We start from the raw sequence: 14,222 nt of genomic DNA, 5'->3' as shown, positions 1-14,222 counted from the left end.
GCAAGATGCCTTGGGCAAAGGTGTTAGCTGAAAAACAAGATTATTATTAGTAATAATATATGACAAAGGCGTGCCCATATGAAATTCCTTGCATGAAGGTCATGACTTCAGGCCTCAATGCTGTCATAATAATAAAGAAATGTTGGCAAAAGTCCATACATTTCAAGTGGAACACCTTCTGGGAAAGTGACACGCTGGAAATGGAAAGGGAGCTCTCATGATTTCAGGTATGTGAAAGACATCCCCTGCGTGAAGCTCATTGGGCAGTACACACAGAGTAGGAAGGCCAAAAACAACCATTACCAAGAAAAAAAAAAAAAAGTTGTCATCTAAACAAATCAACTGCAGTGGTTTTCCATGATGGCTGAAACTCTTCCCTCCCCCATGCCACCAAAACACTTCTTCCTGATAAGAAGCCTGAGAAAACATGTATGGAGGGAGAACAGGGTAAAAACCTTGCTGGAGGGTAACCAGGACCCAAGGGTTCGTGCGGATACACGCCCGCACGCAGCCGTTTATTTCAGCTTATGAGATGGCCCTGATAAACATCTGCAACTTGAGCGGAAACAAACATTGTACAACAAACAAACATCCACACTTGGGTCTAAATCAAATTAATGTCACTACTGGTGAGGCAACCCCGACGCCTCTGAAATACCAATTCCAAGAGTGTGAGTGACCCCCACAGAAAGCAGACTATTGCAGATGAAAATTTTAAAAAGTTAGAGAGAATCGCAGCCAAGGCAAGTTCTCGCCACACCTGGCTCACAGCCAAAGGGGGGGGTGGGTAGCAATGAAAACATGTTTTTTCTGTAAATATGCTGTGTAAGCTATATAACTACTTTTAGTGACCCTTTCATCTTGAAAGAAACTATACGCTGAGGTGACTGACCCCTAACCCTCCCTTTTTACCTTGATGTGGACTTTCGATCATAGTTATTCACAGCGGCTACACCTCTGGCTTTAGGCCCAGGGGTCACAGAGGCCATCATTATGAGATGGTCTGCTGTCGAACTTCTCCATTATGAAATAAATTCAAACCCATTACATTTTCAGAATAACACGTAGTGTAGTAGTCAGGACTGCTGCCTTGTCGTTTGAAGGTTCCGGATTCAAATCCCCCTCCTGCTGCAGTACCCTTGATCAAGACACTTACACAGAATTCCTACGTTGCAAATACCCTGCTGCTTAAGTAAAATGGGATAATAATTCTCTCAGTTTTAAGCAGTGTTATATAAATGTGTCTGCTAAATAAATAACAGCATAGGCCTCTGTGTAGAACACTCTTCCTGTTCATAGCAGAATTTTTACACCGAATGTAAACGAAAAAGCACAATGTGCACGGGCCAAGTTGCCAGACAGTCTTGCACTGAACCAGTTTCTAGGGGCTCGCAGTTCTCCGCTCCAAAGCGAGTGGGTTCACTTTAGCCAATGTGCCCCGTGCCCTCCACAAGCCTCTACTGGGTAGAAAATTGTGTCTGCGGGCCACGGGCACCGTTGCTGAAGCAGAACGAGAACGTCTTTTCGGATGGTAGCTGCGGAGAGTCCGACGGGGCTCAGGTGGAGGGGGTCCCAGTTATCTGAGCCCAACTCTCGAGATCATCCACTCCAAGCCTTGGCACAACCTGAAACAAAAATCTCAGCTTAGTCTGGCCTGAGCAAGAGAGAGAGCAAAGGGGAGGAAAAAAAAAAAAAAGTTTTGCGAAAAAAGCCCTCAAGCTGCAAACAAAACATTCATTACCACTGGCAGCGATTGTTACACTGCAGATCACCAAAATCATTCAGTCAGTGAATCAGGGAACCTGCCAACACACCACTGAAAACTAAAATAAAAACACACCTGAGCATACTGTTAAATTTCAAGATACGTTTGGCATTTCTGATCACTGTTTGCCAAGGTATTAACTCCTGCTGGATGGTGACCTTTTGGTTTATTCTCAGCGCTCAAACGCCCAGGACTGAAGCAACATGTGCAGCTGTGTCCGCACTCACCCCTCCCCAGTGAGCGCACAGCATGACTGGATGTGCCACGGGTGGTCCTTGATGGAGCTCAGCGTGAGGGATCTGGAGATCTCAGCAGCAGACATGCAGTCCTTCATGTCCTGCTTGTTAGCAAATATCAGCACGGCTGCCTTCCTCAGGTCCTGCAGTAGAAAGACGGTCCAAAGAAAAAAAAAATTTTAAAAATCCACAAATGAAACATCACAGTAACAATATTGGGATTATCTCACGGAAGTATATTTCTGATGATTAATGTATCAGGAATTTCTATTTTTGCTGCATTAATTTCAATCAGTCTTTACAAGAGAAGAAATGCATATTTCTATATACTGGCTATACATACTCAGGACAACAGAATAAGTGGCAGTAATGGACATAAAGCTAGATGCAGAAGGTTATTTTTAGCACGCTAAAAACAGCTGTGCGCCTTGTGGTGAGCCGGTTGCACCTCGTGGGCCAGCATCCTGTGCAGTTCTTCCTTGGATATAGCGAGCCTCTCCCGGTCTGTGCTGTCCACTACCAAGATGATGAACTAAGGAGGGAAAGAGTTTCACAGAAACACTGCTGGGATGAAACAAAGTGATGTATGTGGTCTGTGTGCATGAAAGAAGGAATCAACCAATGAAATCGATGAATAAGTTTTTGCCCAAACCATTTACATGAGGCCAGAGTTCAAAACCCAAGCAGTGTTTTAACTGTGGTCTGGGGACTTCGTGGAGGGAGAGTCTGAAGACAAAACCATCCAGATTTAAAATCGTACCCCTACATCCATCATTATTAACAACTGTCCGCTGTTGAAGCGCAGTGGTCCAGAGCCCATCCTGGAAACACAGGGTTTGAGGCAGGGTACTGGACATGACACCACTCCATCACACACAAGCACTAAGTTACTTTCTCACACAAAGGGCAATTTAGAGTCACTAGTTCACCTGAAACATATCTTTTGACTGGGAGGAAACCATAGGAAACACACACACAAACATGCAAATTCCAAATAGACGGAGCCAAACATGCAGCCCGGGAGCTGTGAGGCACCTAGCCATCTGCCGGAGCAGCAGGTAGAGCGATGGTTAGAGCCACTGCTACACACTCGGAGGATCCCACTTCTTACTGCAGTGTCCTGGATTGATGCACTTCCCCTAAATTGCTCCATTACAAGTTATCCAGCTGTATAACCTCATAAACCACTGTAAGCAGCATAACACAAGATGCTTTGGAAAAAAAGTATTGGCACAATGGGTAAATATAAACACAATGCAAATGCACCTGCTGTGCAACCATGCCATGCATCACCATTCTAGCCTCTGACTCATCATGTCAGTTATTTGCTCATCAAGTCACTGACTGGAAACCTGTTTGCCCTCAGGATGTTCGTGAGATAGAAATGTTCCATAATGTGTGTCTGGATACAGTGAAGGGAAAGATCATTTTAAACGTACAATGTACAAATGTACTCAGGTTTCTGGCATTATTTGTTAAATGATGCAATTTTTTGTATTGTTCTCGAAGATGTTTGTCACTTTGGAGAAAAATCTCCGCTAAACGAATAAGTGAAAATAAATAATAGCGGTCACCGTAAAAGTCACTGACAGCAGTTACAAGGATCGGACGTCCACATTTCATTTTAAATGACCCACCTTTCCAAGAAGAGTACTGCAGATTTAGTTACAAGAACTCAAGAGTACGGCTGGTTTCATACTAATATCCACACCTCAATTTACAAAAATTTCTTCAGAGCTACAAGGATTGAATTTGGATTGTGCAAACCTTCCAACAGCAGCACAAATCCAGAGAAACCATGAGGTCTTCCTAGTTACGGTTTAACTCCTGCTGAGTTAAGTTCTCAACCTCCATTAGTCCTTGTTTGCTAATTTCACCTGTTATGGTATCAGCAATCATGCCGCCGTTTGGACTGTCCAAACCGCGTCAATTCATTCTCATTGTCTAAATTGAGTTTGCGGTTTTTTTTGCATTAAAGGTTGAATTAACACAAATTGAGTCATATGTATGTACGTTTTGATCTGTGTGTGTAAAATGTACAGAGAGTAACTAAAAAAAGAGCTGAAGGAGTGCAGGTAGACAGCGTTAAAGAAAAATACCTTATTTCATGTTTTGTCGTTCGCAAATGCATAAAACTTACCACTGCAACTAATGGCAATTACAGCTTCATGTTATGAGAATTGAAGGGGGTGCGGTGGTGCAGTGGGTTGGACCGGGTCCTGCTCTCCAGTGGGTCTGGGGTTCGAGTCCCGCTTGGGGTGCCTTGCGACGGACTGGCGTCCCGTCCTGGGTGTGTCCCCTCCCCCTCACGCCCTGAGTTGCCGGGTAGGCTCCGGTTCCCCGCGACCCCGTATGGGACAAGCGGTTCTGAAAATGTGTGCGCGCGCGTTATGAGAATTCACCTGATAAAGGGTTTTTCTACTAGGAGCATTACTTTTGTAAGGCAGAGGAAGGCGGTATAATTTCAGAGGCAAGAAATCTCCCATTGCCTGAGACGTTTTGTTTAAGTGGAGTTGAGACTCCAGTGTAAGGAGGGGGCATAATCTTTCACTCCACATCCATGCAAATTATTTCCACACACATGTAAATGTTCACAGGGGATGGACAATTAACGTACTGAGACTTGGTGGATCATGTGACCAACTGAGGTAGAATAGCAGGGCCCCAAACACACATTGCTGAGCACTGTCCCTGACCTCGTGCTTTTTATCGCCACCGTTTTTGGCGACCCCTTCCACTGCCTTTTCTCTGTCACACTCCACTTGTACCCTAAACAAACACACCAGCTGCTCACCACCCCCACCCCAAGTCTACCACTGTGAACCCAAAAATGGCCTTTGTCACACCCTGGAATTTCATGCATGACTGACACAGTCCAACTGCGAAGACACAGCAAACCCGATATCCATCGCAGTTGGCTGAAAACACATCTGCCCACAGCCAAACTGGGCTCACAAAAGACCACGTCAAGAGTGGGGGTTCGAGACTGGGTTTTGACAGACCAACGGTGATGTACTGCTTATAGATGGGTTCACATCCATTCAAAGCTTCTGGAGATGGGGATTACGGGGTACAGCTGCACCTGACACAGCGAACACAGATAGTCGTGGCGCCACCCACCTCCGTGTTGGAATAATATGTGTTCCACGAGGCGCGCAGGGACTCCTGGCCGCCAATGTCCCACATGAGGAAGTGCGTGTTCTTCACCACAATCTCCTCCACGTTGCTTCCTATTGTGGGTGATGTGTGCACGACTTCGTTCATCAAACTGTCAGCACACCACGAAAAGAAGAGGAAATAAACATTCTAAAAGCATAATGATGGACTTTGGATTGCACAAAGCTCCAAAAATTGTCCTTCACAATTGCTACATTTTTAATTAAAATTAATTTCATATGCATGCAACACTGTGTCCCTCCTACTGCTGCCAAAGACTTTGACGTAGGCAAGCCGGAGATGGGAGCCCTTCTGACATTTCAAAACATGAAAAAACATTTTCTCACAGCTGGAAATGAGGAAGTTTCCAGAAGGCAAATGGTCCTTCTCCTTTTTAAAAAAAGACAGTCTTTCACTCGTGGTGTCTGGACCAAGTAAGGGAACCATTTTGGCTGAAACTATTTCCCGTGAGCTTGACGTCTATAGATTTTGACAGATTCCATGCAGGGCTTAAGAACCAGCAGGACGTTTGGGGGGCGAGATCCCTTCCACATAATTGTTTTCACACTGAATGACCTCTGTGGGCTTTGGCTTCATTCAAACGAATCTCCTGAAAGTGGGGGGCCAGTTTGGAAGTACATACTCGCACAGAGACAAGTTAATACAAAATATACAGCGGCTCCTCAATTTATAAGCAACTGGATCTGTTTCTACAGTGCTCTACATTTATTAATTTAGCTGACGCTTTTCTAAGTTGTTTGCAATGTCTTACTATACCTCATGCTTCTCTCGAAAGCAACTCAAAATATTAGGCTTGTACACTACACAGCTACATAAATGGGTAAATTATTGTAAGTAGCTTCATTTTTAATGATCAAGGGTCTTACAGCAAGAACAGGGTCTTCCTTCAATTTAATCATGAGTTAGGTAGTGGGGGGATCTTTGATACAGCTATAATGAAAAAAAATATTCCCAATACTTTGAGCTACATTAAAACTAGTTTTAAATAAATGAAAACTATTTGGTGCTGATTCATCCCATATAAATGTCTAATCCCTCATCTAATTACTGACTACCCACAAACTCCACATCTGCTCAAATACTGTAGAAGTGAGTTGAATTAAGGTGGTCCCATACTCCTGTAATGTTTGGGAACCATTTTTTTTTTTTAAGAAGTTTGAAAGTCAACTCACAAAGCTCATGTATATGTAGAAAATGAGCTTTTGGACCTGTTCAGAAGAAACTGCAGGTGGCAGAGTGGTTACACAGCTTGGCCTCAGTCCCACCTCCTTCTATAAGACCCTTGAGCAAGGTGCTAACCCTGAATTGATAGAATAAAAACTACACAGCTGTATCTATGAGTAAGTCATTGTGTCACTTGGGAGAAAACAGTCTCCTAAATGAATCAGATGTCCTGCCATTGTGACCCCCCCCCAAGCGAGGCGGTACTCACAACTGGTACAGGATGGTCGTCTTCCCTGCGTTGTCAAGGCCCACAATGATCACCTTGTGCTCTGCAACACAACACACAGGAAATGGTATTTAAAAAGCAGGTTGTCGGGGGCTTACTCAAGGCAAGGATGTCCGCCCACGTGCAGTTTACAGGTTTGGACATGCACCCTACCGCCTGTTCTCCCTCTGAAATCCCATTTCCTAAATAACTTTTTGTGAGTCTACTGTGCTGCTCCATCACAAAAACACCCACACAGAGAACCCACACCACTGAAGGACCGGACAGAAACAGCATCTGCACCAGCCATGACATCACTGTGGTTCCTTCCTTCCATACAAGACCCGCTGGCTTCCTTCCACACTAAGGACGTGGGTTATTCTCACCTTTTCAGTCAAGGCACCAAAGAAAACGCCCTGCCAAGCATCTTGGTACACAAACAATGCAAGAGGTAACAACGGGCACACAACATTTTTAGAAGCACGTAAAAGCTCTCATGTAGAACACAATGTAAGAAAGGACTGTCTACTACTTGCCCGTTTTTCAGTATCTCCATAATACCAAACGCCAGTGGGTCTGGGCTTCGAGTCCCACCTGGGGTGCCTTGCAATGGTCTGGCGTCCCGTCCTGGGTGTGTCCCCTCCCCCTCCAGCCTTACGCCCTCAGTTGCCGGGTTAGTCCCCGGTTCCCCGCAACCCCGTATGGGACAAGCAGTTCAGAAAGTGTGTGTGTGTGTGTGTGTACTCATGCACACACGGGAACATTTCTAAATGGAATGAACAGAAGATTCAGACAAATTCTAACGATTAGGCTCTAAAGTGAAAAAGAAGGGAAATTCATACAGGACATCAAGAATAATGTTTTGGCTATTTAGGAAATTTTAATACCCATGCAAATAATTAGTGTTTCCATTGCCCCCCATAAGAGGAAAGCAGTCAGATGGTTGTGGAAATATTTTTTTTTTTTTTTGTTATTAAATCACAAAACACATCAGTAGGGCTTAACAATTGCGATCTATGAAAGAGCAGGAATTGTTTCTGAATACCAAAATATTCTCAGGACACTAAGAAAACATTTTGATGGAAGTGGAGGGGGGGTCCTACGAAAGGCACTGGAATATGGGCACCAACCTTGTGTCATCAAGAACAACGAAAGCACCCAAGACATTAGCCAGTGAAATAAAAGATGGTCTGTCAGTCATGCTGGTGTCTTCCACCCACAGAAGACTAGGTTGCCATTGCAAACCACAATGAGCACTATGGACCAGTCCAGAACCACTTGTTCACATATTAAAATTCACCATCAGCACTGAAGCCCTCTTCTTGTGCAAAAGACCACAAAAACAGGATGCACAACACTTTGTGCCAAGACCTGACCTTGGGGTCAATTCAGCCAACCTACAGTAGATAAAGAGGAAGGAAGTTCTGTCTGAAATCTTGATATTTATGATCATGTTGGCCAACAAGTTTGGGTATTCAGCTGCTATTACTTCCTGAAAGGGCTTCAACACTCCTGGGCCATGAACTAAGGGGGGGGGGGGGGAAGCCTCATACATTTTTGCAAAATAAACAAAACTTCATTTGTGACAATCATGTAAAAAGCGTAAAGAGGTCGACCTCCATCAAAGTGTGATCTGACAGGTACAATAACAATATGTTCCCCATGTCCCTAAAGTTATGTTCGACAGCTTTGCTCGTAGAGACCTCTGCTGTACAAAGCTGCCCACTCGGCCGGCAAACCGACGTGAGCAGCCGGTAATCAAATAGAGTCACGGGTGAATGAGCAGAGGATGAGAGCTCCTCAAACTGGGTGGCTGGCAAAGGAAGACCATTAGAGATGGTGGGATGTTCTACAGCCCAGTGCCAGACAGCACACTTTCTGGTGAATTCAAAAACTCAAAACTCACCAGAAAAAAAAAAAGTATTATTACCACAATAGAAAAGTGACTTTCTATCCAAATAGCAGGAGGGTGGCAGCACAAAGCAGAAGCCCATGAAGAGGGTATAAAACTGCCATTCTTAACCCTAGACTTCAAACCTCCTAGTATGCTTTTTCTTTATTTTTTTTTTTTAAAAAAATTTCTTCAGCATTCAGTAGAATCCAGAGTGCAAATCAGTTGAACTCAATGTTAGTTGAAAACTTTTGAAGTTTCAAAGGGATCCCTAGTCAACATGCAAGACTTGACCATTAAAGAACCTTCACAGAAATAGAATAAATTAACATTTATGGCTCAAAGCCTAAGTACATCATCAGTGTACTGTATAAATCACTGACCAATTTGCCACCAGTACACTTTACATTACAGACATTTATTCATTTAGCAGACGTTTTCTCCACAGCAATGTACATCTCATAGAAAATAGTTTGTGCATTACATTATGATAAAGAGCCATAGCTGCAGATGTGACTCTTAAGTACAGCTTGTTTCCTTTACCATATGCACCAACATTCACCACACAAGTAGCTGCATAAAACTTAACCAGAATATCGCCGATTCCTAACCACCTTCTTAGTTTTTTTGAGATGCATATAAACAAAATTTTGCGCTTTTCAGTATAAAAACTAACAATGCATTTTGAATTATACATCTTTCAACTGCTCAATTAGTGACCATTTCAACATGGATAAAAAGCAACATACACAAAATTCCAACACATTCTGAATGGCACCAGTTGACGTACAATAGATGTAAATTTCTATACAGCTAACTATAGTTTTCAAATTATAATTATTCCCTTGCATACATAACATGCAATAACAGCAGCAGGGGAGTGCGGCACAAAACCAGCAAACTACAGAAAAATGAGAACATAACCAGCAACAAAATAATTTACACTAGCAAAGCTTGAATAAAGTGAGAGACAAACATCACCGCAGTACAAAAATGCTTCATGTCATTTTGTTTCTGCAAAATAAAGCAATAACTGCCCAAGTGGTTTTCAGCTAAAGGGTCAGCTGCTCAAAAGCACAAAGGGATGTTGCTCGTGGATAAGAATGCACTGCAAATATTTTTCAATTTGAAGAACAAAATCATCTCGATCTTGCTGTACTATGGAACGGTTTAACAAGCCATTTTCCACAAATTGTGGGTTTATTTGCCCAGAGGAGGATACAGGGTCTGGGGTCCAAGATCTGGCCCCAATTCAGTTGCCACCTCTGCTTTTTTAAATCTAAATCGGCGAAAAAAAAAATCCTGACTGACCACCTCAGGAAAAAGACATTTTAAACATTCAGTGCAGATTGTTTTAGATAAAACTGCCTTCCAAGCTGTTAAAATAAATAAATCACCAGAAAGCAGCTGGTGGCTGGCTAGAAAAAGCAAAAGTCTGAAGTTCTAATCCAAAATTTTAGGAGAGCTGGAGGGATTAGCAATCTTTACAATCAGCAACATTTACATTTATTCATTTAGGAGATCCTTTCTCCAAAGCAACGTACATCTCACAAAAACAGGTGACTTCCACACATTCTGACCAAAGAAAGGAGTTCTGTAAGGTATTCCACCATCCCAACCCATTCCACACGGTTCAATATGAAGACAGAGAACAAAAGTAAAAGAACAACTAATCTCAAGCAATCTTCCTATGAAGACTACTTCTCTCACACTAGTCAACTCATGTACTCATTAAGATGCCTTCATGAAAGTACATAAATTGCCAAAGGGCAAACCTAGATGTACTCAAGCTTTTTCCTGCAGCATCACTTCTGATCACCGTAGACAGAGTACAGTTTGTTTAATCCTCAAAGAAAACAACAGATCCCTCCCAAGAATATACTGCATGATACCTCTTTCCGTATCTTAAAGTGTGGTGTTTCAGGTGATACAAAAACACTTGAAGTTCAAATATAAAATCATGAAGCAACTGCACAAAACAAAATTTAAAAACAGATTTAAAATATTTCATCAAATCCCCATCTACAACATGAACATGACCTTTGTCCTTTAATGTATAACTGAAAGACAAACTGTGCACTTAATCTAAAGGAAATCCATAGTAAACCAAATCAATGCCTACACATTAATTTAAAGCAATTTTACAGTTTAGTTTTATGGCTCCTAATAAACATCTAAAACATTACAATTTCACACAAAATGGCTGGCGCAAGTAAAGTAAATTTCTCATGTTTTAAAACTGGTTGCCCTGCTGATATATAAGCAGTTCCATCATGAAATAATCAAAAAAGCTCATTTAATAAACTTCTAAGATTTCTTGTGTCTGTCATACACAATTGAGGTAGCTTAGTCAATTTAAATGTTTACACTCAAAACACAAATTTTCTTTTTTGGTTCTCACAAGCACAGAAAATTAAATGGAATCACAAGTAATGGAACTGCACCCGCTGACATGACGCCATGAGAGCAAACAAAATAAGACAGTTAACCCTCTTATCCACTAAATGGGGGCATGTCAAGAACGGGAACAGAAATAAGGGTATATGAGCACCCAGGGGGTTCCATTGTTGATCAACTGGTGGCGTGCGTGGCCCCGGGGGGCTCCGCGCTCTTGCCAAAACTCAATGCTGTAATGAAGAAACAATGGTGGCAGAAAGAGGCCTCCACGCACCTCTTTGTGGCCAATTAGACCCTACACTAGGGCCGTCTACTGCGTCCTTCAAAGCTGGGTACCCCCCAAGCCCACCGCCAATCCCCGCAGCCTGCTGCTCAAAGTGAACAAAAGCACCGCAGGAAACGGGGGGCTCTTCCCGGCATCCCACAAGGGCGACCACCACAAGACCAGGGCTTCCATTGTTCCACCAACATCTGTCACCATAGAAGACGAAGAGCACGCCGGCGAGCGCCTGCAACATGCGACACAGTCAGAAGTCGAAGCACGCAGCAGACCTTTTTTCTTCAAGAAAGGGGGAGGTGGGGAAGATCTCAGATGTTGCTCAGTTTCCAAAGCTGAAAGAAGCCAACAGCTCTGGACTCAAAATGCATTTACAACCTAGCTGCAGGTCCTTTCAGTTCCCACTTCACGGCCCATTTTGAACGATTCCCACAATATCCTGAATACTTTGAAAGCCAAGGAAACAGATGCTAAACCTTGACATATTCAATATTCGCTTCACATATTACTCAGTTTAGTTTCCAAAACTCAAAACAGGCCAGAAGTCCCAGGCCCACGGTTCATTTACAGCCCAACCGCAGGTCCTTTCAGTTCACACTTTTTATAGCATTTTGCAAAAAAAATTTGCTCCTGAAAATTTTGGAAAAACAAAACTGACGTTAAACCTCACTTTTTAAATATTCACATCAAAATGTTCCAATTACTTCCCAGAATTCAAACAGGCCTGGACCACAGTTCCTAAGTTCTTTTAGTTCTCTAAACTTCACAGCTCGTTTTGTTAAATTTCCACTCCCTGAAAACTCGGAAAGTATTTAAAAAAAAAAAAAAAAAAAAAAAAAAAAAAAAAAAAAGAAAAAAAAAATCCAATTGAAAATTCCTGAATGTTACTCAGTTTAGTCCCTAAAGTTTAAACAGGTCAACCGTCCTGGACCCATAAGTCCTCCACAACTCAACTGTAGTTATTCCACTTAACACACTGTATACCTAATTTTGAGAAGTTTCTGCTCCTTTAAAACTTACGAGTAAATAAAACTAGAGGAAAGCAGAACTAGTAAATTAACCTAGAAATATGAGAAGTGAAATTTGGCCCAGACCATCATGAAGTAACACTACTGACGCAGTCAGTCGCATATTATATATTAAATATAACACAGCATACTCGTTATAACACAGTAACATAATCATAATGGGAATAATAAAAATGTAAACGCCTATTTCGGTCTTGATAAAAGTAATTCATCTGTCAGGAATGTTGCCGCCTTTTCGGAAAGGTTATCTACCAATTACGTGAGCAATCTGGTACCATGGTTCGGGGGGGGGGCATTTTCAGGAGCTGTTTTTCACGCAAGTTTAACATCCTGATTAATCATGGTTTAATAAAAAAAAAAAAAGAGCGCTGAGATTGATCATTTCGTCAAAAGGCACCGAGCTGTTTTCAGACGAGTCCCTGTACTACCGAGAGCTCCATGAAAAAAGTACCCAGCAGCAGAGCAGCGGGACAAACGAGGCCGTCGTCGTCGGCGCGTGCGGCCACCGGCCTCGTTCTGTGACGGCGGCAACGCGCTCCGCTACAGCAGCGCTCCCGCACGCACGGTAGCCGTGCACCCGCACGCATCGTTACCGATGAGCGCGGCGGTTCGCCAAAACGCGTGAACGAGCAACATGTGAGCGAACGGTAAACGCGGTCGCGCCGCTTGCGCGCTGCCGGTGCCGGTGCACCGCTCAGGCGGACAGAGCCGGGTTTCCCCTCACCTTGGTTGCAGAAAAAACTCCACAGTTTGGCGAATATAAGACCCATATTTGTTCGACTGCTCCCCTCCCTCGCCCCGGAGCGGGCTCTCCGTTCACGGTGACCGCGCAAATCCTTCGCTCCCCTTTCCCTTATCCGGTTAGTTTCACCGCACGCAGAGCTCAGCTTATCCAGTTAGCCAGCTAGCGGCGCGGCTCTCCCCACGCTCCGCCTCCGGCACCCGAATGTCGGCTCTTCTTTTGTCCGGGGTGCGCCGTGCTTCCACATCTCACGTCCTCCGAGTCCCGGTCATCGCTTTAAACACAGAACCCCTCGGGCACGGGCATGCTGAGCTCGGCCCGCGGTCGAGCGGGTGAAAAAGACGGGGGGAAAAAAACGAAGAGACACCGTGGCGACAGACTCGACTCGAGTTGAGACGAGCGAGACGAGAGTCGGGCTTTGTGCTCCTCCAGCCCCGGCCAGGAGCCGCTCACCATCCCCCAACTGGCTCGCACCGCAGTCCGGTGACGTCGCAGTGCCCGGCTCCTACCTCCAGACCGCTCTGTTTTTCCAGGATTTCTCAGACAAGACCCTGTCAAAAGTACCACTTAAACGGGTGTAACCATGATTTACCACACTCGCATCGAGCAGTTCTCGCCGTACTGAGTGTGAACATCGAGTGTGTTCGGCGCAAACCTGTCCTCAAAACCAAAATCCTTTAGAATAGCTTTTCATCAGTGGCTCCTACATAGGAACTAAATGAATACTGTACATGCTGGGGTCTGGATATAAAGTTTACACATCAGTATTACATAAAATCTTTGACAGTTTTTACTCTATACCTGGCTCCAGAGATTAAACACTCATAGAGCTTTATGTAAATAATTCATCAGTCTTGGTAGGTTAATTAGTCATTCTTGTGTTAAACATGTTGTGGGCATGGTGGGTTCCTTTGGGAAGACATTGAGGAAGAGCTAAAATCTGGCCTTTTCTTGTTCTGCTTGAGAACATTCTTCCTTTAAAGTATTAACACTAACCTTAAGGTACAGATCCCATAATGTAACAGCCAACATTCTTTAGAGAAGACCCAGTTGGATCAGACTTGTCTTTCTACTTTAGTTATCCTTGGTAGATCGCTTGTTGACGCGTTCTTCCAATTAATATAGGATTTCCTCCAAATGCTCGATGATTATGCTCATTTATGAGTTAAAATGACAGCTAATAAGTGTTAAAAGTATGTGTAATGTAACAAGTCAATCAAAAATAATTGGGTATGTGCAATGATCAATTAACATAGGAAATTGGTTCAGGTCAATATAAA

The 14,222-nt window shown here is 43.5% G+C and overlaps 1 protein-coding gene across 2 annotated transcripts; it reads right to left on the bottom strand.

Moving 5' to 3' along the window:
- Positions 1–310: 310 nt before the first annotated feature.
- arl8 (ADP-ribosylation factor-like 8) lies at positions 311–13,563 on the bottom strand. Of its 2 annotated transcripts, none has more exons than XM_018756849.2 (6): positions 12,925–13,563; positions 6,611–6,671; positions 5,122–5,269; positions 2,450–2,533; positions 1,993–2,144; positions 311–1,625 (listed from the first exon to the last, which is right to left on the bottom strand). In XM_018756849.2, exons 1-6 carry the CDS (start codon positions 12,968–12,970, stop codon positions 1,577–1,579), a joined length of 540 nt encoding a protein of 179 aa, XP_018612365.1. In that variant the 5' UTR covers positions 12,971–13,563; the 3' UTR covers positions 311–1,576. The 2 variants fall into 2 exon arrangements, with proteins under 2 accessions (XP_018612365.1, XP_018612366.1); XM_018756850.2 differs by lacking the exon at positions 12,925–13,563 and adding an exon at positions 11,170–11,190.
- Positions 13,564–14,222: the final 659 nt, after the last annotated feature.

The sequence above is a fragment of the Scleropages formosus genome, chromosome 9 (assembly GCF_900964775.1).
Source record: "Scleropages formosus chromosome 9, fSclFor1.1, whole genome shotgun sequence".
Classification (NCBI taxonomy): Eukaryota; Metazoa; Chordata; class Actinopteri; order Osteoglossiformes; family Osteoglossidae; genus Scleropages; species Scleropages formosus.
The sequence above is the reverse complement of the archived record's forward strand: the minus strand, read 5'-3'. Positions and strand labels throughout refer to the sequence as shown.

Coding starts and splice junctions, on each gene's coding strand:
- arl8 (XM_018756849.2), bottom strand. CDS start 12,970: ATGGGTCTTATATTCGCCAAACTGTGGAGTTTTTTCTGCAACCAAG. Junction 6,672..12,924: donor GAGTTTTTTCTGCAACCAAG/GTGAGGGGAAAC, acceptor GTTGTGTTGCAG/AGCACAAGGTGATCATTGTG. Junction 1,626..1,992: donor TGTGCGCTCACTGGGGAGGG/GTGAGTGCGGAC, acceptor TTTTTGTTTCAG/GTTGTGCCAAGGCTTGGAGT.